General features: G+C 35.1%; 1 protein-coding gene across 1 annotated transcript in view; it reads left to right on the top strand.

Moving 5' to 3' along the window:
* The window catches only part of robo3 (roundabout 3), a 140,994-nt gene that overhangs the window by 100,012 nt on the left and 14,811 nt on the right, over positions 1–26,171 (top strand). The window contains exons 3-7 of the mRNA XM_014231852.3: positions 6,583–6,685; positions 22,068–22,352; positions 22,866–23,006; positions 23,628–23,759; positions 23,938–25,263. Of these exons, the coding sequence (XP_014087327.2) occupies positions 6,583–6,685; positions 22,068–22,352; positions 22,866–23,006; positions 23,628–23,759; positions 23,938–25,263 (1,987 nt within the window). The remainder of the gene's footprint in view (positions 1–6,582; positions 6,686–22,067; positions 22,353–22,865; positions 23,007–23,627; positions 23,760–23,937; positions 25,264–26,171) is intronic.

Raw genomic sequence — 26,171 nt, 5'->3', positions numbered from 1 at the left:
ATTTTAAGATTCAATATATGGTATAGTCGGATAGTATTTTTCCTGCAGTTATATAACACACATTAGTATTATAAAGAAATATTTATGAATTTCCAATCACGATCTATTTAAAATTAATATTTAAAATTGTTACAATATTTGCTAAAAGTAGCAACTTTTTAGCAAGCAGAATCGCACTGGATGATTTTATATATATTTATTGTATTATAATATATACTGAATGCATTTGCCATACAAATTTTAATGAGCTTGAGCGACGCTTGTTTTAAGGGTTTTACCATATATCCATTTGTAGGTCAGAAAAAAAGCGCTTTTTTGTGAATTTTTTGGAGAGGCAATTTATTTATTTCAATAATCGGCGATTAATTATTATAAATTTTTAATATCCTCTTTCCCGTAGTCAATCTTCTGAAGGACCGTCGAAAAGTAGTCTGGCGATGAGCAAAAATGTTTGCTTTAAATTGGCTCATAAATTTAAAAAATTTCCAGTTTGTTAACGAACCCGAGTTGATTTTTAGATAATGATCGATTTATTGTCCGATAAAGCTCATATAAAAACGTAAGAAATTTAAACGCTAGTTGGCGCTGTGGTCCAATTATGGGTTATTTGGTTGAAAGGGGGTGCGCAGGAACGCCAGACCGCAGGCGGCCGCATTTAGGCACATTGTACTCTCTCTGGTATTTAAATTAACCCTTGCACAGCAGCGTGTATTTGTTAAAATACCTAATTTTTTTGCACTCCAGCTGGCCAATTTCTTTTAAATCTCATCCGGCTAAAGGCTGGACATTCGCAAATATAATGTTCCAGCGTCTCATCATTAGCCATATATGCTCTGCATTTCGTCGAATCCACTTTTCCAATTTTGTGAAGATGTAAGGGTAGGTGTCCTGCGATGACCCCTACAATATTACTAATTTCCATTTCACCTAGAAAAAAGAGATTATTGGTCAATCCACTTTATTGCTAGTGTTCTAAGACCTGAAGTTTTCCTCTAGGATCCATTGTTTCAAACAACTCTTGAAGGAGCTGAATGGTCTGCGGCAGCTTAGGAGGAATTGTGTAGCCAGCTATCTCCGAGTGGGCCAATTCGGCTAACTTTTGGTTTCCTTCTACTGCTATGACTATGACTGGGTACTCACATGGTATTAATCGAGTTTCCTACTGAGAGACTTGCATAACCTAACGCAGTGCAGCTTAGTATTGGCGCTACGGATAGCGGTAATTGCCGCTTGGCTGTCCACTAGAAAGCTTAGGCACTTGCTGGTGAGAGCAAAGGCCCACTTGGCATCTTCTATTATGCAATCATTGGCCTAAAGGACTGAATTTTAGTTAATTTGCTCGAAGCTAGCGTCTGCGTATGAACTACTACAGAAGAAGCCCGCTCCTGTTCATATTTCACCCTTTTATCTTTCAGTGAATAAGTAGGTTTCGTCTTTGGAACTATCAATCACAGAACCCTTGGTCTATTTTTTTCTACTGGGGTTTATTTTATCATGGATCTCCTTTTCCCGGTCGCATTGTTAATTTAGCCCGAGTTTATTACCAAGTTCATGAATTATTGAATATGAATTGGCTGAATATCGAGGATAACCTCCAGAGTTTAAGTCGGATAGTTAATATATTTTTTGCTATAGTTTGCTCTATATAAAATCATAGCTTTAGTGCTTTTAAGATGGCAAAATTTAAAATATTGGCGCGCGACCAACTATTAGTTTGCATAATTTTAGAAAAATCTAGGTAGACCTATATTTTAGGACGCAGTATTCGTTCGTCCATTAACTTCATATCATATTCAAAGTTAAATTGCAAAATTTAGAATATAAGCTCAAAATTATATATTTAAATGCATGCAATATTATTTCTTATGCTCATAGAATTTATTTCATATGCGAGCACTCTAAAAGATATATTTTATATTACAGACACTCACTCATATTTCATATACCCAAAATACTCACATGCTTTTATGTATGTATGTGTGCATGTGCGTGAATTTATTTGCACAAGTGTTGCTCGTTAATATTATAAATTGAGTTTTGAACAATTTTGTGAATGCATTTAAGCATAACAAGCAACAGAACAGCTGTTGGACTATCAACAACGGAGTTGAAAAGAGGTGCAGTAAAAGGGAGGAAGTGTGGGAAAGTGAGTATAATCAGTGAAAGCTTGCGAAAACTTGTGTGAGGGAGTGTGTATAGATTTTATAGATGTACAAACATAAAGTATATACACATTAGGGTGATACTAAATATAAAAAGATAGTTTTTACAACAAATTTGATAGAACGGGTGTTAAACAATATTTTATAACGCTACCAAATATGACATCTCGAATTAATTTTAGTTGCTAAATAATGCAAAAACAACAAATTTTATAAAAATAAAAACATTTTTGTGTCAATTTCAGGATCTGAATATTTCTTTTACAAACTGATACCAATTTTTTTTAAGCTATCTTCCATTTATACTATTCAGTTTCCATTGATTTATATTGTATAACTGAGCAAACTATTTCTTTTATTTCCTTAAGGTGCACCTTAATATACATACATATATTTATACACATACATATATAACATATGTGCACACTTTTTGCTACAAAGCACTTTTTATATTATATATTTTAATAAATATACAATTTTTTGTTTATATTGTACTTGGACTTTGTACTGGGAATATTATGATCATGTGCGTGTTTGTATAACCCCATCTATCTACTTGTATGTATGTATGGAGCGTTGAAAAGAGGTCGTCGTCTCCTGATAAATTCATGCAATTTTTCTTGCAGTTTGGGCGCTTCAATCAAGCATTAAATTGCTGCTTGTTATGCGTAAATTTATATTTGTTTTCTCAGGACTTGCAAAGGTTTTAATTTCGTAAATTTAATGCAAAATGCAAGAGAATAATCGATTTGGGAGTAAAAATATTAAAAAAAATTTTTTTTTTTAGATTATAAGAAAAACAAGAAAAAACATAAGCTTTGGCTCTCACAAGAACTTGATTTCGTTCGTTCAGTTTGTATGGCAGCTATATGCTATTGTGGTCCGGGATCAGCGGTTTCGACAAATGAGCAGCTGTTTTTGGATAAAATAATGTGTGCAAAATTTAAGATCAATATCTCAAAAATTGAGGGACTAGTTCGAATATATGCCAACAGATAGATGGACAGACAAACGGACATGGCTAAATCGACTCAGATCGTCATGCTGATGATTAACATACATATTTATTTTATACGGTGTCCAACGTTTCCTTCTAAATGTTTTAAACTGCGTGGCAAACTTAATATATCCGGTTCAGGGTATAAAAATACAGCTCGTTTGATTAAAAATTTCCTAATATTTGATTTTCTCTAAGCTGGGAGATTATTTTATTACTTTTCAGTATATTTCTAAGACAAAAATTAGAAAATTGTCAACAAGCTAACGTCCGTGTGTTTCTCTGATAACAGTTTGGAGTCCTACAAGCACATTTCTGGTCAAAACTTAACCTAGTCTACTCCTAAGCTAAAAAACAAAAAAAAAAATTATAATAAGAAAATAACCAAAAAAAAAATAATAATAAGAAAATAACCAAAAAAACAAAAAAAATAAATATATTTCTGAACCTACGCAAGCATATTTTTCATTTTTATATTATAATCTATTCTTTAAATTGCCCAATTTATATTGAGTGCACGGCCATCAATTCACTCAATACAGCCAACGAGCGTATGAACACACACCACTAATCTCAGCATGACTACGCTCACGCTCACAAAATTTCTTTTTTTTTTATACATTTTCTATTGCTTGGCATCCTTCATCAATTTATATGACGCATAAGTTTGCTAAATTGCGTCTCATCATAACCTGGCTATGATTTATTGCCGCAATTATTTACCTACTAAAAATGTTCAGCATCCTTTAGCAGCACTACAAGCACCAATACGATTGTGTATGTGTGTATGTTTGCGACAAATGCGACCAAAAAAGTTGTTAGCGCCAAACTGAAATCCTTTCAATAATGCAATTCATCAAAATGCAAAACAAGCACAACATTTAGATACATACTCTACTTACATGTGCATGTGCGTGTGACTGTATGTGTTCGTGATCTGCTAAAAATTCACATCACTCATGACACAACATGTGGCATCAAAACACACACTCATTTTGATTTCACCCACCCACGCTTTCACCTAAGTTTATCTTAAGTATAGGTGTGTGCGATGGGTGTGGCAATAGAAAATTGGCGGTAAGCTTGTGAGAAAGCGAAAGCTTTAGTGAAAGTGTGAGTGAAAATATGCGGAGGAGGCAATGTATCAATTTGCATATTTTTGCAATTTTTTCGAAGCAAATAATGCAAATTGTTTAACGGCGCTGGTGAAACCGTGCGAAAATGGGAGTCATAAAAAATTACATCGCTTTTAATGAGGAATGCGCAATAATTCGTCTTTCTATATTTCTTTTTAAGACACTTAAAATCAATTGGTATTGGCAGGAACAGATAAAAATCTTTTGAAGCCAAGTCCAAACTATATGTTGGTGCATAAGAACAGCCCTACCAAGATTCTGGAGCTTTCGCTAATTCAGTATCGCTGTGTGTGGCTTAACGTTGTGTAGAAATTGGAACATAATTATTTTACTATTGGCCAAAGCTGACCACTTTTGGGCGATTGCTTACTTCAGACGGTCCAGTTGTTGACAGTACAGGTTTAAATTTAGAGTAGTAAAGCAGTTCATAGTATCAGATTGTCTGCCAATCCCACAAAATACTCAACAAAACCTTTCTGAGCGCTAATCCTGGCTTGACCACCGTTTGTGCCGGCTGACCGTGAGTTCACCAAGATCATTTTCGCTTGAAGTGTTCGTAAGTTATTCACTTGTCATCGCCAGTAACTACCTCAGAAATGGAGTGATTTGGTTGCAAATCAGCAGCGAGGTTGATATGGAAAATATGTCAATGAGACCATCCATACACGGTTTTTATTTTTTTATATCTAGCCTTACATAATTGCCCTTTTTTTGTATCATGCTTACCACTTGGGCAATCGAAACAGTGTTTGCATGTCGCCCGGGCTAGACAAATTCTATTACTTTTTCAATATTTTTGAGAATTGGTCTTCCAGAGCCTGGTGCATCTTTGATATCAAAAATATCGAACCGCATCCAGGAAACCAAAATAGCATATGATTGATTGATACAGTATTAGATTTATAAACACTATTCACTTTTTTTGCCACCTGGCTTCCACTTTATCGAAGAAAAAATGGCGAATTTTCTTTTTACTGTTGTCCAGCTTTGACGCGTGGTGAAACAATACTGAGTTAGACAATTACTAAACTGTCTGCGAGATTTTTTTATAGGAAATGTTATCTTTCTAACACCTAATAATACTTTTAGAATGCGAGATATAGATTACTAAAGTCATCTATTGAAAAAATTATGAATTTCTTTTTACTAGAATTAATACTTTCGCTAAATCTCTATGTGAGTCTAATATTCCTAAAATACGGTGAAAATGCATATTCGTAGAACAGTACGTCGTGATTTATAGGTTATGTACTCAAAATTTTTTTTAAATATTTATATGAAAAGAAACTGTAAATTTTGACATTAATTCTGATTGTTTTACTGAATTTTACTAAAAAAATCAAGCTGCAAAAAATATATTATATAATATAAATAATAAATAAATAATTATATCAATAATAAAAAAGCTGAGTTATTGGTACTAAAAATATGTAGAAAACTTTAAGTGGATAAATAGTGGGTGGAGAAAAAAAAAATTATTTTTATTTGCTTAGCCGGGGGTAAAATCTGTAGATTATAAGAAAGAAAATTTTTGGACAAAAAAAAAAAAAGATTTTTTTATCATCTAAAACGCCGCCTCAATTTTAAAGCAAGTTTTCGAGTTAAAATTTTTATTTCGTAAAAACTTTTTGATAAGTGTTCTAGAAGCTGTGGAGAGTCCTCTTTCTGGCAAATCAAAAGTTATTGACTAAAAAAATTGTTTGTGATCATTATTGGAGTTAAAAAAAAAGTCTTAAACGACAACATGCTTTCCTTAAGCGTTAAAATAAATTTTGAGCCAAAAACCGTCAAATTCGATATATTTTATATAAACGTGAAGAGTTTAAACCAAAAATTTTTTTTTTGTCAAAAAAAAAATTTACTCGAAATTTCCTTTAAAACTAACTGCACCGCCTCTACGTGTTAAAAAAAAATTTTTTTTGTTTGTCCAAAAATTTTCTTTTTTTATAATCTACACATTTTACCCCCAGGCTAAGCAAAAAAAAAATTTTTTTCGTTCCACCCTAATGAATATGTACTAAAAACGAAAACGTTATTTCTGCAACAGAATTTTGAAAAATTTATAAATTTTGTACTAAAATCAGAATTTTACAAAATTTTGTTTAGTACATATCAATTTATGACATGCTATTTTTTAAATTTATATGATAGGTTATTTTTTATAATTTACTCAAATACAATATATTGTCATATTCCGTATTTAAGTTAAAGCAAAGCAAATTTAAGTCACACCATCCCTTAAACTGATAAAACTAAGCATATTTCATCGTTCGTTCTTTCCTTCCAGGTTGTAAATTCGCGTCGCGAAACGGATGCTGGCGTCTACTGGTGTGAGGCGAAAAACGAGTTGGGTGTGGCGAGAAGTCGAAATGCGACGCTGCAAGTTGCCGGTGAGTACGCAAAAAACTTCAAACATATCTGCAAATAAATCTAATATGCACACACACACATTTATACATATATATACTTCGATAACCATAACCATCAAATAATAAATAAGCGTGTGTGCGTACATTTTATAGCGCGCCAAAGTGCAAATACTTAAATGCATATGGCGCTACTTAGAGCCGCGCAACGACATGATAGGGTTAAAGAATATTATACAGAAACAAAAAAAAAAAGAAATAAAATTGCAAATAAAATTAAAGACAAGCAGCGCGCAACTGGAGTCAATCGAGGCAACGATGTTGCCACTGCAGACTTGAGGCTCGAGTGCGCCGCGCGCTTCTTCATGTGAGTGTGAGTGTGATATTTGAGAATGTGTGCTGCGCGCTTTCCACTTTTTCGCGTTTCTCCACCCGCGTTGTCCCTCAAGCGCCGCTGCTCCTTTACTGCCAGCGTTGTCGCAACCACAGCCACATGTGTTCGTTAGTTGCATGCGTCGGCTGTCAGCTCAAATAACACGCATTTCTACAACAAGCTTGCACACTTAAATTGCTTTTTTTGGTATTCTTTGCTGCTCTAGCTCAAGTTATGCGAAATTTATGCAAACTGGCTTGCTTGGCTGAAGAAATTTTCTTGCACGCGTAAGCGGCAGCGCAGCTACTTTGTACCACAATCACAAGACTGTGTCGGCGATACCTTTTCGACCGTTATATTTAACCAGTTTTACACATGAGCGGTCGCATACTTGAGTGCAAAGATACACAACCCGTGAAATGATACTGCCGCAAGTTTGTTGCTCCTCTCCACCGCTACATTTTATATGTATATTGTATGTTGCCACACATTTTACATGTTGGCAGCGTGTTTAACTTATTGAATACCTGCTGTAGCTAATTTCTGTCAATATTCTTTACTACCTTTACATTTTGCTATATTTTCGCTGTCCCACGTTTCTTTAACGACATTTCATGGGTGTACGTGTGTCGGTGCAACATTTTTCAATTTCTTATTTTTGCTTTCAAATCGCTTAGGGTGTATTTTTCAATATTTGCATGGAAATCACGAAAAGCACGTCGATTCTGGTTTATCATTGCCATGAAGCGAGCAGGGAAGCGTCTACGCTGCCAGTAACTGTAATACATTGAAGCACATAAACCGTTAGCAGGTATTTGCAACAAAATGTACAAGTGTGTGTTTGTGTATGTTGTTTGCAAGTCCGTAAAAGTGTTGCGCCACTCAGCTGCTGCTGTGCAAACGCTTTTGGAATTATTAAATTTTTTTCACTCCTTTCGCTTATTTGTGCGGGTGCCTTGTCGCCCGGCGCCAATCTTCGTAACTTCCAATCAAATCTTTCCACCTTCTCGCTGCCTCTTTATATTCGTACCTCCTGTTTTGCACTACTATTTATTTGCGGTTTTCTACTTCTACATTTTCTTATTTCGCTGCTCTTTTTCTGCGTCGAAAGGTTAATTCAAGTTGCGCATCATTGTTGCACGTACTTTGTTGAGGCAGCGTTGTTGCCACTGCTGGCGCTGGCACCTACTTTACATCCACTCAAGCAACGAAACAAGACTTGCATATTTTATAGGTGCACATATTTTATTAGTGTATCGGTTTTTTTTTGTTTTTTTTTTTTGCTTTCCCACAAACTCACTGCTAACGGTACATGGTGAAGGTGAGTGCTGGCCATGTCCGTTTCTAGTTGCCACTACCTCAGTGTTAAGGCACCTTCCAGGCACTTGTTTGCTTGTATGTGCGCTTGTGTGCGGGTTACTTTGCTGCCACATTGTCATGCAGCACGCTGCTCGTTATTGCTGTTGCCATGCCATGTAACTCGAAGTCAACTTAAATCGATAAAAAGTATTAAAAAGATTCCTTTGCTACTTTTACCGGTGAAATGCTTATGCAAATGGCATAGATTGTCGTATAATATTTACATACTAACATACTTCGTGCCACGAGTGTGCAAACTGGGTTAAATTTATGCAATAAAAATGAAAATTTTCTTGTAGAAAGTACTTAATTGGCTGTATTAACCATGCAACAAATGTACTTAATTCCTGTAACATTGGTTTTTTATTCGTAAAATGTCGTATGCCATATTGTAACGGTGATTTTGGCTTTGCAGCAATTTTAAGACGATTTAGTGTTATTTTTCGCGTATTACGAAGAACGAAGCATAGCGTTCGTTACATCAAACTGTATATCTTGAACCTTTTTAGTTTATGTCGAGATCATAATCTATGCACTGTGTACTTAAAGATTAACTGATATTATATCGAAAATATATATCATGATTTTGTTACTATTGGAATCATCCACTTTAATCACATTCACATAAGTAGTGTTATTTCTTTCCTATTCTACAAGACTAGCAATAGTCTAGCAGAAGCCTTTGAAATGATAAAAAATAATGATGAAAAAATTGATAAACAAGAAATTCATAGTCAGTTGAAACCCATCGGAAACGAAAGATAAAATACCAAACATTATTACAAAAATTATTTACGGGCCATCTGAAGACGGTAAAAGGAAACAGTTTATCTCGCTTTATGACAAAACTACGCATCCTTCAGGAAAATATTATATGGCAACGAAACAATCTATAACTTTTGTAAGCAGACTTTTTCAGATAACCTCAAAATTTACGTGAAAACTTCAAATAACCAAGTTTTTGGGTTTTTTATTTTTGTATTGTACAAAAAAAAGTTTTTTTTTCACGAAATTTGGTGTAAACTTTCCTTCTTATGTCTCAAACACACTGCATTTTTTAAATTTAAAATGTGTATTTTTTGCACTTATATTTATTTATATTCTCAAGTCAAAATTTAAAATTTTTGTAAAAAGTCAAGAGGTTTAATAATTGTTTTGAAACCTCTTTTTTCTAATGGTATAAAAATTATATATTAATGGTATAAATTAAAACTATATATTGTATAATTATATTAGGGTGGAGCGGATTTTTTGCTTAGCCTGGGGTAAAATCTGTAGATTATAAAAAAATAAAATTTTTGGAAAAAAAATATTTTTTTCACATCTAGAAACTCACTTTTAAAGTAAATTTTTTAAAATTATTTTTTCGCTCCACCCTAATCACTATAGTCAATTTTTTCCGAAAATGTTAAAAAAACCCACTAAATCACCATTTTGTTTATATTTTCGATTACTAACAACACTTGTTCAAACATAATTATTTCAAATACCATAAATGTCAGCATTTTCCATTTCTTTATGTTTCTGTTTACTTAATATGGTGTCACAAATTTTAAGAGATGTATTGTTCTTCAAAGTGTAATTTCCTATACTCGAAGTCTATTTTATTACAACAAACCACTCAACTAATAATCTTCAAAATAGCTTTGGCTTATTTTTGTTAGATGTCTCTATCTCAAGGTTTTTTTTTTTAAGATATTCTTATTCAGCCTCGGATTTTACGAAGTAGTCTTTAGTCAATACCCACCAAGCACTACTAATTGAAATTGGATGCCCAATTTTTCTAAAATTTAAGTTTTATAAAACTCACTTAACATTATTGTAAGCTTTTATTATTACCACGAAAGTCTTAGCACTCCGAGAATATGAAAGAAATAACAAAAATTAGACAAGTATACAAAATTATGCCTAAACTAAGCATAAAAATATCATTATATGTGAAGTCGTTATCAAACTGCCTTATTTACCATACACTTAAACGCCAGCATTCATAACAATTTCCATAAAACATTTTGTGAATTCTAAATCCACTTAAATTGTATGGCTTTATAATTTCGCAAAAGTTCAAATGTGCGGCAATGGTGCGTATACGCCAAAGCGCACAAATACAATATGAGGTGATTGGTGCCATTAAAATTCAATAACACCACCGGCGGCAATTGGCTTTGTTATTGGAATGTTTCCTGAACGATACAGCGCAACCGTGTTGCCACATTGCTGCAATATCACATTACATAACATAAATATATATATATATATACACTCTTCCGCGCAATTCACTTTCAATTTCAATTGAAAAACCTCGAAGCTAGCTAAACATGTGGAAATGAGAGCAAAAGTAAGTGTATGAAAATAAAAAATAACGGCGCAATGGAAAAATGGATCAAAAAATAAATTGAAATCAAAGCGACGCGCCGATATTGTGCCTAAAGATTTTCTATACCGTCAAAGGTGGCCTCAAACCGAAGGTAACTGTGAAAAGTGCTGCGTCTACTAGTATTTGTAGAGCTTTAAAGGCAGGCGGAGTGCAACAATTTGCTTTTAGGCAACTGCCACAAGTTGCAAAAACAACAAAGCGTCTAACACAAAGCTTTTGCCGCAGTCACCTTGCCATAAGAAATACTCGCGATAATAGCAAAATGCCACATTTCCCTACAAATTCCACGAGCTGAAGTGAACTGCCATCACATTATTCACCTATTGCCGATAGGGAGTGGCAGAAAGTGTGAATTGAATCAGAAGAAAAATGTGAAATAAACAATATTGACTTTTTCTACGTCGTTGCCTGCAGTTAAAGGCACGCACACAAACATAAACACCGCCGACGTGCCACTTGATGTGCGCATATCATTTTCGTGCAAATTTTCTGTTTCCTTAAGCATAAGTCGAAATGCCAACAACAAAAACAACAAGATAGCGCGTCACTTAGCTACACGCTGCCACTTTGCCACACACACCGACGCCGCAACATTTATGTAATTTCCTCTTAAATTTCCTTAAACAGTTTTGTTGTACTTGCCTTGATTTGTGTGGCAGCTAGTTTCAAACTCACACACAGATATATATATATACTTATATACATATATATATATGTATATAACAGCTCATAAGAAATGGTGTTCTGCCTGCCACAAGCCGCTAATTTAACCTGCCACATTGCATATAGTATAGGCCTACAAACAAATACTAAATGTAGCTGCTTGCCACAAGCCTGTGCGCCTTATTGCCACCAGTGCCACACACCCTCACACACACAAATACAAAATCTTTTCGCCATTTTTCACCTTATCCGTCTGTTTCCATTTCGTTACACGTGACGTAGACGTTGACGCCGCCCACGCGTTCCAATTGTCCTGACCTAGGCGCCCAAGCAGACCACCTTTTTTCGTGTATTTGTCTGTGTGTAATTCCTGTTGGCTTCAAACGGCTTTGTATGCGTGATTTCCCGGCTGTTTCTAATGTTGCGCGCTTGTCACTGCCAAACGCCACCTTTGCTCTCCTACCTGCACATCGATGCTGCTGTTGATTTTGATTAATTTATTGATTGTTGGCGTGCCTTGCCGACTTGCCTCGCACTTTTCGCCTTTGATTTTCACCAGCAAATCGCAACACACACCAGCAGTTAGCGTGTTTTGAGTCAAATCACTTTGCTAATGGTTTGCCGACTACACTCAAACACACGCACACTCTACGCGCTGTATCTGTGTGTATATATATGACTCACAACTCCGTACGACTCCGCTTATATCACCTTGAATTTGAGGCGCGTCTGTTGGCTTTTATATTTTCTATCAATATAATTTATTTTTATTTTCATTTATTACATTTTTTTTCTGTATCACTTTCAATACGCCAAAGCTGCCAGCAATGCTATCAGCGCCCTGCCTCCATTTTCAGCATTCATAAATTCAAATAAAATTTACTTAATTCAAACCATGACTGCGACGGTCATTTCTATGTTGAGGTTTACTACTTTGTTTTTGTTGTTTCTACTAAGTTGTTGTTGTTGTTTCTACTACCATGACCCTACCCTACCATTTCTGCTCCGAAATTCACCTTACTTTGCTTGCCTTTGATTTATTATGATTTATGTGCGTAATATTTTGATGAGAGATTTATGATTTTGACATTAATATTCATTAGTATTGATTTGTTTTTGCGGCTTCGACTAGCCTTTGTGGACTTCACGATAATTCGCAGTGAGTTGGATTGTACTGGAGAGAGGAAAAGAGAGCGAATTATAATTAAAATTAAATTTAATTTTTTTGATGACGCCAAATGGTTTCGCTGACCCTAGAAAGCGGAGCTTCAAGAAGAAACCAAAATGAAGGCTATAGATAATAACCCGATTATTCGCAAAGTGAGAGCGGTGCAACAATATGCTTCATCTTAGCGAATAAGGTCCACATAAGAAAGGTTTTGCGACAAGTTAATAATAAAGTCCTTATTTTCATACATTGCGACTTCATTTTTATCGCTAGAGCTAAGCATATGCTCCAGAAAATGCGCCATTAGCCAATTAAGGCCATTATATGTCCTCTGTTAAAGAGTTTAAAGTCCAACTCGGCCAAAAACTACTGTGAAGTTAAGGAAATAACAAACAAATACTTAATACCTAATACTCAAACGATGAAGATTGAGGAAGTTTTTGAAGTTATAAAAGTTCCTAGAATTTCTACTTCTGTTCTTAATAATATTTATCAGCATTCCCTCACTCTCACTTTCAACAATTTGACCTTTTACAGTCCAAAATCGAGCTGTTGAAGAAACTGAAGGATCAACTGAAAAGTTGTTAGAATTTGAACCATTTTCTTAATGAAAAATATTTTTTTTAGCGACAATAACGAATATGCATTTAAATAATGAACAATCTTGAACAAGCTCTCCCGATTATATTGTGAAGAGAAACCCTTTTTCTATGCGTCATGATATACTTGCTGGTGGGTCACTGGTTTTATAGTAATATAATACCACTACCAAATACTCGAAGTACTACAATATAATTATAATTACTGATTACAAAAAAATGCGTCTTACCACTATAATTAATAATAATGTTAATCACCTATTGTAATCTAACATCAATACTATCATTAGCAAGCACTCAACGATTACACTAATAGCAATCTAACACCAATACCATCACTACCAAGCACTCAACAATTACGATCACTAATTACAAAATTATTCATTTTACTACTACGACTAATATTAATGGTAATCAATAATAGTAATCTAAGACCATTACAATCATGTAATGGTAATCACTAATCTAATACTATTACAATCAATACCCAATATTCGAAGTACTAGCATTACAATTATTGATTACGAAAATATTCGTATTACCACAACAACAGTACTACCAATACAATTACTGATTCCAAAAATATATTTACGAAAAGTAATCCAATCTCGCTATTATCAATACCAAATACTCGTAGTAATACCATTACAATTACTGATAACAAAATATTCGTATTAAAAATACAACTACTACCTATATAATAGCTTCTGACCGTAACACAACCACTTGCTCTTCGGCACAGCAGTTCCCAAAATATCACTACTACCACCCTCTTGTACAGTACCAAGTGTCTCCGATTGCACGGAAGTACATTTTTACACACTCGTCACTTCCACAACTTTTGCAACGGAAATGAGTGCAAAAGAAAAAATGCAAACGTAGAACAATAAATGTGTCTGCAAAGAAATACGAGTATACGAACGTAAAAAAGCCAGGTACTTAGGTACTCAGTCACTTTGCCACCTAACAACTCTGCAATTCATCAGCTTCAGTAGAAGTCACTGGAAACTGTGAAAGAAAAGGTCCGCGCTCACTCTTATTCAGTAATTTTTCACGTTTTTTTTTTTGCGCTTGCGTTTGCATTGCATTTTTCATTTTCGCAGTTTACAACGCTTTTTTACGAACATTTCTCCCATTTCTTGTGGTCAATAGTTTGCCGGTAGCACATTACGAGATTCAAGTATGTTATATACATATAAATATTTTTACAACTCTAGTGCCTTTGCTAAACACCCTTTGGCTGATAGTGACACACTGCGTCCCTCTAGCAAATTCCCCAATATTTAATGTTTCCACAAGGTTTGCTAACTTTTTTGGTTGCCGTCTAGTCCGAGCGACAGGCAGAAGTGAAATAAATCAAGTTTTGTTAAGCTGACCGCACACCTTGCCACACAAATATCAAATCACGCAAGCGCACATATATATATATATGTATATACTCGTACTTGAAACAGCACTCTTTCGAAAGTATTTGTATATATATTCATTTATATGTATCTAGACACATATAAAGGTAGAATTTATTCCTGTGCTGCCCTTTACCGTTAGTTGATATATTTGCTTGCATTTTTTCGGTTTGCCTGTCTGTCTGAGTGCCTTTATGTCCCTGCTACATTTTGCTGCCAGCTTCAATTCTCTCACTACTTTTTCACATTTCAATACTTTACTCTTTGGTATTTTTCCCTGCATTTTGTCGGTCGTTTTGCCTGCTCGCTGCGTTGGTTGGTTAGGTAATGGATTTTGATTTTTATTTGCTACGTTCGGTCGCCGGTTTGGTATTTCTCTTGTCAGTTAGCGGTAGTAACATTACTCACATACTCTCGCATAGAACTTCATCGCTTATGTAATTTGCGAAATTGAATTAAATTTATGCAATTATGGAAATTAAAAGCATTTTTTTGGGTAGATAGTTGCACTCTCTAATAAATGGTGAGGTTATGTGTGAATACCGGAAAAAAATTGTACATATAAATATATATACGTTAAGGAGTTGTAATATGTTTATCGATTTACCAAATGTTAAATAGTGAATCATAATTTTGTTATCTGGTTGAATTATTCTGCACGCAATGATGCACTTTTTATAAGAAGCATTGCACAGCTGGCTTCGAATGATCAACATTTGGAAAAAGGCGAATCGAACATACCACTCGCTTAAATTAATGCCAATGCCAATTTTCACGCTCCTCGTACTTTTTTAACTTTGTTGTTGCTTTGTTGTTAGTACGTAACTGTTCGAACAGAGTTTATATATTTTTGTACCGGGAATTTAACTATATGTTTTTATGTGTCGTTTACATACTCAATTTTAGAATTCCTAAATACACAAAGCAAGAATACTTAAAGTCGATTTCCGCACAGCGATTTCGTATCGATTTATTGTATTAAATGCTGATAATTATTCCATTTGAATAAATTTTCATAGCATCACACGCACTCCGAAACCATTGAATCGATCCTTTTGCAAGCGGAACACTGATCCTTTGATAGTTTTAAGCCTTTTGTGTACTTATAGTGACCAACTCTCCAAAAGAAATTTTAGTTTAATAAGTAAGTAAAGAATATAGATTAAATGGGAGTTATTTGACAAATTCTTAAGTATACTTAAAAAACAAAGAACAATTTTAAATCTAAATAATTGCCACTTCCATAATATATTTATAATATATCAAATATAGTACCTCAATCTAGCAATTTATTGAAATTTGATCGACCTTTGGCTGGAGAAATATTTGGAAAACAGTTCCATGCAGGCCAGAAATCTAGGGTTGCCATCCAACTAAGCATGTCAATCTGCAAGTTTAGATATTTTATAAGCCTCAGAATTGAGTATGTGAAACTCAAATGTAAGAAGAAAATTCAATTTCCGCAGTATTACAATATTAGTATGTAAAAATTTTTACACCCAAAATTTAAAACCTTTCTGCGTCGTCGTGTTTTCTGCCCATATCATCTGTGTAACAAAAAATCTGCAAAGTATTTTCGGTCTCCATTTCAATAAGTGTTTCTCAACATATATAATTTGAGAGGTAATTCAAAATATTTTGAAATGGATTTTTGTTTATTTTTTGAAAAAACCCAAAAATATGGGTATCCGCACTAAAAAATATATCAAAAAAAAATGTTCATTTTATAAATTATGTTCAAGTTTTACTCATAATAAATTTTTACTGAACCTGTTTTGTGCATTCAATTCCAAAATAACACATAATATTACATAACCATCAACATATACATATATATACATACGTATACATAGTATATATACAAGTATACATGCATTAAACTTATCTGTCTACTTTTGTATATAGATACCTGTAAGTATATACAGATCTGTACATTGGCTATTCATTAAGACTTTACAACTTTTAGAATTTTTTTTTTTATTTATCACTTATTTTCTCTTTATTCTCTGCATAAGTTGGTTTTTGTTTTTGTTTTTTGTTTTAATTTTTGCTATTTGACATCCGCAATTAGTGACACTTTCTGACTTTCAATTCCATTTCAAGCATTTGGCACATACATTCTATTTGTCTATGACAGACAGTGGGAAAAGTCGACGGACAATTTCACAACATGAATGGCGAACAAAAGCCAGCAAAAGTTATTGAAACATTTTCAAAGAAAAAATAAGAAGAAGCAGTTGTTGCAAAGCGAAGTACGTGTGTGGCAAGTGAAAACGGCATAGCCAACAAAAACAAATTGACGGCCATCAACGCTAAAGTAATGAAAGTAAATCTTTTGAAATTTCATTTGCTTCAAAGCACTAAATCTCTTGTCATTTGTTGCTTTTTATAGAATTAAAATGAACGAAATGAATGCGTATAAAATAAGACAAATAGAAATACTACCTTATGAGTTTATTTATGAGAAAATATTTGCTGCAATTAATTTGGATTAAAGAAATATAGTATTGAAAATCTAATTTTAAATTTTTATATACATAAAAGCATATACATAATATTTAAAATATAAAATTCTTTAAAAAACTAAATTTCGAATGAAAAATATGTTTGGCATGAAACAGCAAAAAACAACAATTATTGAAGTATTAAATCGAAATATACTAAAAATTTTATCTTGAACTGCTCCCACTTCCGATACGTTTGTTATACAACATTCCTTGGCCGAGTAGTATTCCAGCAGTCTGTTTTATCTTCAACTAACTCAAGGCTCATATCTGCTTATATTTGAATATTTGTAACTGGCAATCATAAACGACGCTGAGTAATGACTATTACTTGTCTTTCGTTCGCAGCCATAGCTCTTTCGATCTCCTCTCGTTATTATGTTTTTAATAATTCAAGTTTTTATGAACGAGATGTTTCAAACGCCAAATGCTTATATACAGGGTGTAATAAATTTTACATAGGTCAATAAATATTAAATAACTTTGACATTTCTAGCCGTTTACCAAACCAACAATTCTTCGTTATAATTTCTGCACCACTCAATATGCTCTGAAAAGTAATAGAAAGCGCAGCAGACAGTGTTCATTTTGTTGTTGGAAATGAGGACTGATATTGTTATACAGAAACACCAAAGATACCAGAAATTTACATACCGACATAAAAGTTTATATTTTTTGCTCAAGAAATAATTTTTCGAATAATATAATATAGCAACATTTTATTTGAAAATTTTTTGTATAAACTTGTAAAATTGAAAATTAGTTAAAATACCGAAATTTTATTTATATATATATTTTTATATTTTTTTTTTTTCGAAAAATATTAAAAATAACAAGAAAAGAACAAATTGCTGATTAATACAGCCGAGCTCCTACCCAATTCCATTCCATTTTCCACTGCAATATCAATTCAAAAGCGTTTTTCTTATTACTTCCTTAGGAGTACCGGCATCATTGAGCATCTCTAGTTGTTACTGAATAGCATTGGCGTTGCTTATTTTATTTATTTATGTTTCATCAATTTATTATCGTTTTCTTTCTTTTTTATTTCGTTTTTTTCCACGTCAATAGCGTCAGCTTTCATTGAATACACGCGCTCAAAACGTCTGGTCCACTGCTATACGGTTCAATTTGACTTTTATATGCCCGGACACCTGCGTCGCGCCGCAGCAAAACGATCACTGCCTCACTTCTAAATATAATTCCATTTGTACATACTTCTGCACTGACCACTCACTCGCCAATTTCGTGCCGCAACTCGTCTCATTGCTGATTTTTTCTTTTTCACTTTTTTATTACTGAACTCCAGACGCAACTGATGCCTCAATAAATGTGAAAGCAATAGGAAAAGATGAAATTCTTCACTCATAGTCGCATTTACTTCCGAACGTTCATTTAAGTCCTTTCTCCGCTTTCGGCTCGCCGCTGCAAGTGAAATCAAAAGTTGAAAAGTTTGTTGTTTTGACTTTTTGTTGCCCTGCTATATGTATAATGTCTGACTGCCAGTTTCATCCTTTGGAGAATACATAAATGTCTGACTTTTACTGACCACACGGACTCGTGGTTGTTTTTGCTCTCTGCTGCTGCTGCTGCTGTTGTCGCTATTATAGTTGTTCAACTGGCCCTCAGACAGACATTATTGTAATTGATTTTTCTGGTGTAAAAATTTAATCATCGTACAAACAAGCGTGTGTATTTGCAGGAACATGTGTGTGGGATAAGTTTATATTTGAGTGTGGACTTGCTCATGTGAGAATGGAAGATGCTGTAGTACATACACACACATGGATTCGTATACACAAATACAACAAATTCCCTACAAAAACTTTCATCGGCCAGTTTGTATGGCATCAGTATGCTATAGTGACTCGATCTGAATACTTTCTTCCGATAGTGCACCGTTTCTTTGGACAATAACCCATGCCAAAATTGGTGAAGATATCGCGTCAAATAAAAGGGCTTCCATACAAGCACTATATATGGTCTGTGACGATTCCTTTTGTTACAAACATCTTGGCAAACTTGATATACCCTGTTCAGTGTATAAAAAGCTAGTCAATACATTGCGAATTCGCAAAACGTTGCCTACATTTAGGAACATTATTAAATTAAACTTGCTGTGTAATTTACTGCTTTACAAGCTGATGGTTATAAAATAATTGCGAGAAATGGAAACTTCTTACTGCTGAAAATAAAAAAAAATACCTTTAAATGGGAACGTTAAGTCTTTACCCAAACAATGAATTTAAAGCTGTTGTTATTTTGTTTTGAAAGTTAAGGGATATTTTTATACACATTTATAGAATATACAGTGAAATTTTCGAAGACAAAATTAAAAATTGAAATGAAACGCAAAAAAACCCTTTATTTTGAGCTATAAAACAATGACTTACGGTCAAAAAATATTTAAAATTGACAAAATAGCGGCGCTTTTAAAAAAGTTAATTTTTATGTAAAATTTGGGTCGTTTGTCATTTATAAATTACGATAACCTATCGAAATATGAAAAAGGTAAATTTTTTTTAATTTTCACACACATATGCAAACATAAAGTAATCTAGTAATCTATGTATAATAATATTTAAACAGTGAATAGAAACAATAGCTCAGCGATAGTTTGAACGCTTTGTAAAACGAATATTTAATATTCAGCCTTCGCAGAAAGCGCGATTGTGCAAGCAAGTTTCGGTCAAAGAACCTTAAAAGTTTATATATATATATTTACCGCTATAATGCGCGTCAATTAAGAATCTCATGTGATTGTGTGTAATAATTGCGGAAAACTTCGCCAACTTGTGGGTTATTTTATATGCACACATTTGGGGGCACTTAAGTGCACACATAACTTCAAAGCTCTGCTTTTGCGCCAATCACATGCAGGTTACCCCGCGACTAGCTTTAGCCACTCACAATCACATATACATATCTATAATATATAGATGTACATATTTTAAGCATGCTCCCTTTAGTTTGGCTCATTTGTTGCAAGCAATTACGTTAATTGCAAAAATGTCAAAGTTCGGCGAAAAGTTGAAATTGTTGTTGTCACTAAAGTCAACGTCTTTGTAATTATATAATTTTAGCAACTAACTTGCATGTCGCATTACATAAGATACATGTATAGCAGTGTGTACGAGTATATGTTAAATGTAGCTGTGTGCGTATGTGTATCTGTGGCACTAGCAAATATTCTATTTCATTCGCCCACAGTCGGTTGAAAGCTTAGAAATTACACATAATTGCTCGATCCAGCAACGAGATTGAATTGCAAGTATAACTTTTAGCTGACATTAATTAACGATTCCGTCTTTTGAGTTGCGGAAATATGTATGTCGGGAAAGGCGGAAACGTGTGGACGTGTGTGTATGTTTCTGGCTTAGTGGTCTAACAAATGTCAACTGCGATTTGATTAATTGTGACGCGTAAAGTTTCGGACACAAAATTGTGAAAAAGACCAAAAAATGTGTTGACTGATTTATTTAGTAGAAGAATACTTGCATTAAGCAAGAACTGAGAATGTTAGCGAAAGTTTTGTAAGTAAATTCTTAAAGTCCAATTAATTTTTAACTTAAAATATGGATTTTTTATTCTCCGCTCTCTTAGCTTCTGCTTTAGTTTTAGTTAGAAATTAAACTTGCCCCAAAATGTAGGCAACTTTTTCATAACTTATTTGTCATATATAGAACTAGCATACAATTCAAAAATTTTTACGCACAGTAAGGCGCTTATGCTTTAAGTAGAAATTATTTAGGTAAAAAAATAGTTAGATAAGTTACTAGAAGATAAATTTGCTCCAAAATGTAGGCAATTTTTTCATAACTTATTTGTCATATATAGAACTAGCATAAAATTAAAAAATTGCTGCCTACAGTAAGGCGCTTATGCTTTAAGTAGAAATTATTTAGATTAAAAAATGTGAAAAGTGGCATATGCACATTGATATTCTCCATAATATAAACAAAAAATGTATGAAGAGGCCCTAAACTTAATACATTAAATGGCTTTTCGGAAATTCGCGGTCCAAAATATTTGTAGCCACTACAAAGAAAGTCTTAATGTAGTCAGTTTATTCTTATTTAACTGTCGTCTTATTGTATATATGCAACCGGAACCGTTACGAAAGCTAAGAGTTAGTTTTTCGGTAAAAAAAAATCACTTAAAAACGTTGCCTACATTTAGGAGCTCTTTAAAATAATATTAATTTTAAAAATATACGGTTTACTTATTTTTCAATTGCGAATAATACATTAGATCACTGCTAAAATAACAACCCTATGAATTGTTGCTTATTTTCGAACCATATTTACCTTCGCCTAAACTCACCGCGGTTAATTGGAAAAACGATACTTGAAGACAATTATTGTTTAAGTAAATTTATTTCTGAATTTGAGCTAAACATATTTGTTGTAACAGCGAACCACCTATTGTCTGATGCCGGCGTCTAGAGCGACTCGATCTAACAAGTACAGCGAACAGTAATATATCGAATATATTTACTATCTTTTTCTATCCTAGGCGCGTGCTGAAACAGCTTCTACTTTAATCTTTTAATAAGTATAGTTGGAGACTCACAAATGACGCTACCATTTTCGCTGCATATCCATAAAATATTCCGCTTTAAAACTCCTTCTAACACCTATTTAATATTGAACACTATGCACTTTCACCGACCAGTCGTGCATAACCCAGTCATTCAAAGCGCACATTATATCCAATATAAGTGCTATCACGACACTCTTCGCTCTTCATCGCTGCGTCGAATTGTCTGGTATTCTCGGCATTTCTTAATCGTCTCTTGTACCATTTATTTAATGTCTAATCCTTCATTTTCCAAGCGCCGGCAGCATTTTTCGCATTCTCATCCACACATTTTTTTCCACCCACACAATTTATTTAAACATATTTCAACTGCAATAAAAACTATTTTCTTTGCTTCGTCTTTTTTTCTTTCGCACAGTGCTACGCGACGAATTCCGTCTGGAGCCGCAAAATACACGCATAGCACAGGGTGACACAGCGCTACTGGAATGTGCCGCACCACGTGGCATCCCCGAACCAACGGTGTCATGGAAGAAAGGTGGCCAGAAATTGGATTTGGATAGCATGAAGCGTATACGCATTGTCGACGGTGGCAACTTAGCCATACAGGATGCACGTCAAAGTGATGAGGGTCAATATCAATGCATTGCCAAGAATCCTGTGGGCGTGCGGGAATCTGTGTTGGCGACGCTCAAGGTGCATGGTGAGTAGGAAAATGGAAAGCATAATATTTGCTTTGCTTTTTTGCACACACGTAATTCTAGCTGACATATATATGTGTATACATATGTGTGTGAGTGTGTGTGTGTGTGTCAAGCATAGCAAACGTCTTACGTGCTTGCAAGCCAGTGTCAGTCCGTTGGTGTTGGCTCCGTTTTGCAGGCAATTTACACAGCTGATTGGCAGCGAAATTGACTTGGCAACTGACAACTGGCAGCTATACACCGACTTGGTTGGTTAACCAATATGTCATGTATGGCACATACACACACACAATCGCCTGCTTGCATACATACTACATATGTGTTGGCCACAAACACGGTTTTCATGATTAAATCGTAAATTTCTGCTGAATTTGCTCCACTTTCGTAGGCGTTTGCCTTTATCAGAATTCTGTCATTTTTTATTCTTGCTTGCCTAATTCGTATTTATAGCCACTTCGATTTATTTGCTGCCTTGTTATTGTTTTTGTATTTACGGTTGTTTATCGTTCCAGTGAAACCATTTATCATACGTGGCCCACATGATCAAACGGTATTGGAGGGCTCATCGGTGACGTTTCCTTGTCGCGTTGGCGGTGATCCAATGCCAGATGTTTTATGGTTGCGCACAGCATCCGGCGGAAATATGCCATTGGGTAAGTGGAATTATGACTTTGTAAAATGTGTGTTGTATACATGTAAGTACTTATTTTTTGGCTAGTAGTAGATTTTATGTGGGTTAAAGCTTGTTTGGTAAACTGTAGTAATTTAAATGTCAGTTTGGGTAAGATACGATTTCTTACCGTTACGGGAACCACCACTTTTTCCCATGGGACTACGCAGATCTTCAACTCTAATTATTAATTGCAGTATAAGCTAAGTAGGCTATGGGGTTTAAAATACATATTTGTTTACATTATGCCATTTAAGCGATATCGATTACATTATAGATTATCGGACAGTGAAAAAGGAAGCGACAAATTTTCAAGCGTTGAGAGTAGCATTTAAAAATTTGAATAAAAGGACGTAGATACGAGTAAAATATATTTCATACTTTTCAGAAGCATGAATATTCAACAGAAAACCCTAAGCTTCGACAAATAATTTACCTATAGCCAAAATAAGTTTCTGTGGATTTTGTAAGAGACATATCGCTTAATTATGCATCTTAAGCGAGCATGTGGAACACAATGCGTTCTAATCATTAAAAAAATATGCGTTCAATCAACGGTCTTCTACAAAAAACTAACCTCAACTTGTTATGATTCTATATACAGATCGCGTAAGTGTGCTCGAGGACCGCAGCTTGCGTCTAGAGCGTGTGACAATCGCAGATGAAGGTGAATACAGTTGTGAAGCGGATAATGTGGTCGGTGCGATCTCCGCTATGGGCACGCTGACGGTGTTTGGTAAGTAAAGCTCACTCAATTTAGACCTTAACAAAAAGTAGTTGCTAGCAAATAATTAGATTACCTACGCACACAACATTTATGCTAATTCATTTGTATTACTTACTTTTCCAAAAACCCGCAAATACCAATTTTGCACTAACGAAACCTTATACCCGAAACTTACGCCTGCATATAGCACCACCCAAGTTCATACAGCGTCCAATTAGCAAATCCATCGAACTGGGCGCCGATACTTCGTTCGAATGCCGGGCAAGTGGCAATCCGCGTCCCACACTTTTCTGGACCATTAAAAATAACCGCACAATCGTATTTCCGGGCGCGCCACCACTTGATCGATTTCAAAGCATTAACACCGAGGAGGGTCACTCAATATTGACGCTGACGAATTTCCAACGCACCGACCGCGATTTGGTTGTGGTTTGTAATGCCATGAATGAGGTTGCAACAATAACGGCACGCGCACAGCTAACACTAGACTCGCAAGAGGACCGCCCACCGCCCATTATAATTGCTGGGCCGGTTAATCAGACGCTACCCGTCAAATCATTAGCCACACTACAGTGTAAGGCCATTGGATTGCCGAATCCAACTATTTCCTGGTATCGCGATGGCATACCCGTGCATCCGAATGCTAAAGTGAACATTACAGCGGCCGGCGATTTGGTAATTTCCGATTTAGACCGCAAAGAAGATCAGGGTTTGTACACATGTGTAGCGAGCAGTCGCACGGGCAAGTCCACATGGAGCGGTTATCTGCGCATCGAAGTGCCCACCAATCCGAATATTAAATTCTATCGTGCACCCGAACAAACCAAATGTCCCAATGCACCCGGTCAACCCACCATATTGAATGCATCCGCCAATGCGCTCACTATTGTCTGGCCGACAAGCGACAAGGCGGGCGCCTCACCACTACTCGGCTACACGGTCGAGATGTATTCAACGAATAAAAGTAAGACGTGGATACCGATAGCGGCACGCTTGAATGAACCCATTTTCACGGTTGAAGGCCTTAGTGGCGGTGCGGCGTATATGTTTATTGTGCGCGCTGAGAATGCACACGGTTTCTCGCCGCCCAGCCCCATTTCGGAGCCAATTACGGCGGGCAAATTACTCGGTGCCGGCGATGGCGGCGTTGGTGGTGGTGTCGGCAAAAGCGGTACATCCACATCGGAGTTGCTGCTCAATGAAGCGGAAGCTGTGCTGCAAAGCAACGACTTGGTCGAGCTACTCGAGGCCAATGCCACCGATTCGACGACGGTACGTCTCGCTTGGGACATTGACAGCGGTCAGTATATTGAAGGTTTCTACATTTACGCCCGTGAACTACACTCGGCCGAATACAAAATGATGACCATATTGAATGCGGGTAGCGGCGCATCGGCGTGCACTGTCAATGGACTGGATAAGGCGAGCATGTATGAGTTTTTTCTTGTGCCATTTTTCAAGAGCATCGTAGGCAAACCGTCCAATTCGAAACGTGTGCGCACCATGGAAGATGGTAAGTAGCAAATAGAAGAGCACTTGAAAGTGGGATACACAGTTAGTGAATTTTAACGATGTCATACCAATGTGGTAGTGTAGAATTTTGAAATTTGTGTGTGTGTATGTGTGCATTGAAGTATTCGTAAGGGACTTTTGTTCACTTTAGGGTTTTATGTGCTTGATACTTGATTAGGTTCACATTCACATACCAAAACAATGTGCACAACAAAAGCAGAAACCGGTACACCTACAGTTACATGGCCTTGCACTTAAAGGCAGACGCACACCAACACATTGTCATTGACACAAAATGCTCCCAATTGTGTGTTGTGATTGTCTTTTTGGTCACAGCAGCTTTAGTTGAGTGATTTATGGCCAGAAGTGACACCGCTCTGAACGGCAATTTTCATTTAAAATCGAACACCAGCTACCTATTAAAATTGGTTCGAGTGACTGGCCATGTAGGAAATATTTATTGAGTTTAGGTACCTTTTTTCTACAGAAGTTTAGAGGTGGATAACTGAAATGAGTTAGGTTGAATTGTATTATTTATAATATACATTCTTTGCTCTTTGAGATAGGATTGCGTAATTATTTTTATCTTCTACACAATAATTGCAGTAACATTTCGGGTAGTATATCTGGTTATACTCATTTACGTATTTAAAATTAAGTTGTCACATCTACAATCTATGATCTATTCTGAGCCCCGTTTTTATATATTTTAATTAAATTCATAATCAGAGCTGACTTTAGAAGATGACAAAGTAGTTAGTTAGTTAGACGTGAAAAGATGAAAGCGCAGCATTTCGAATTTCTTCGACTTTACTGTAAAGTAAAAAAACAAAATTTTTAAACTTATTTATTTTTAATCTATACCTTATCTGTCTTATGAAGAACGAGCTTATATGGTTATTTTTCGTT

This window comes from Bactrocera oleae, chromosome 3, assembly GCF_042242935.1.
Source record: "Bactrocera oleae isolate idBacOlea1 chromosome 3, idBacOlea1, whole genome shotgun sequence".
Classification (NCBI taxonomy): domain Eukaryota; kingdom Metazoa; phylum Arthropoda; class Insecta; order Diptera; family Tephritidae; genus Bactrocera; species Bactrocera oleae.
This window is presented reverse-complemented; position numbering and strand designations above follow the sequence as displayed.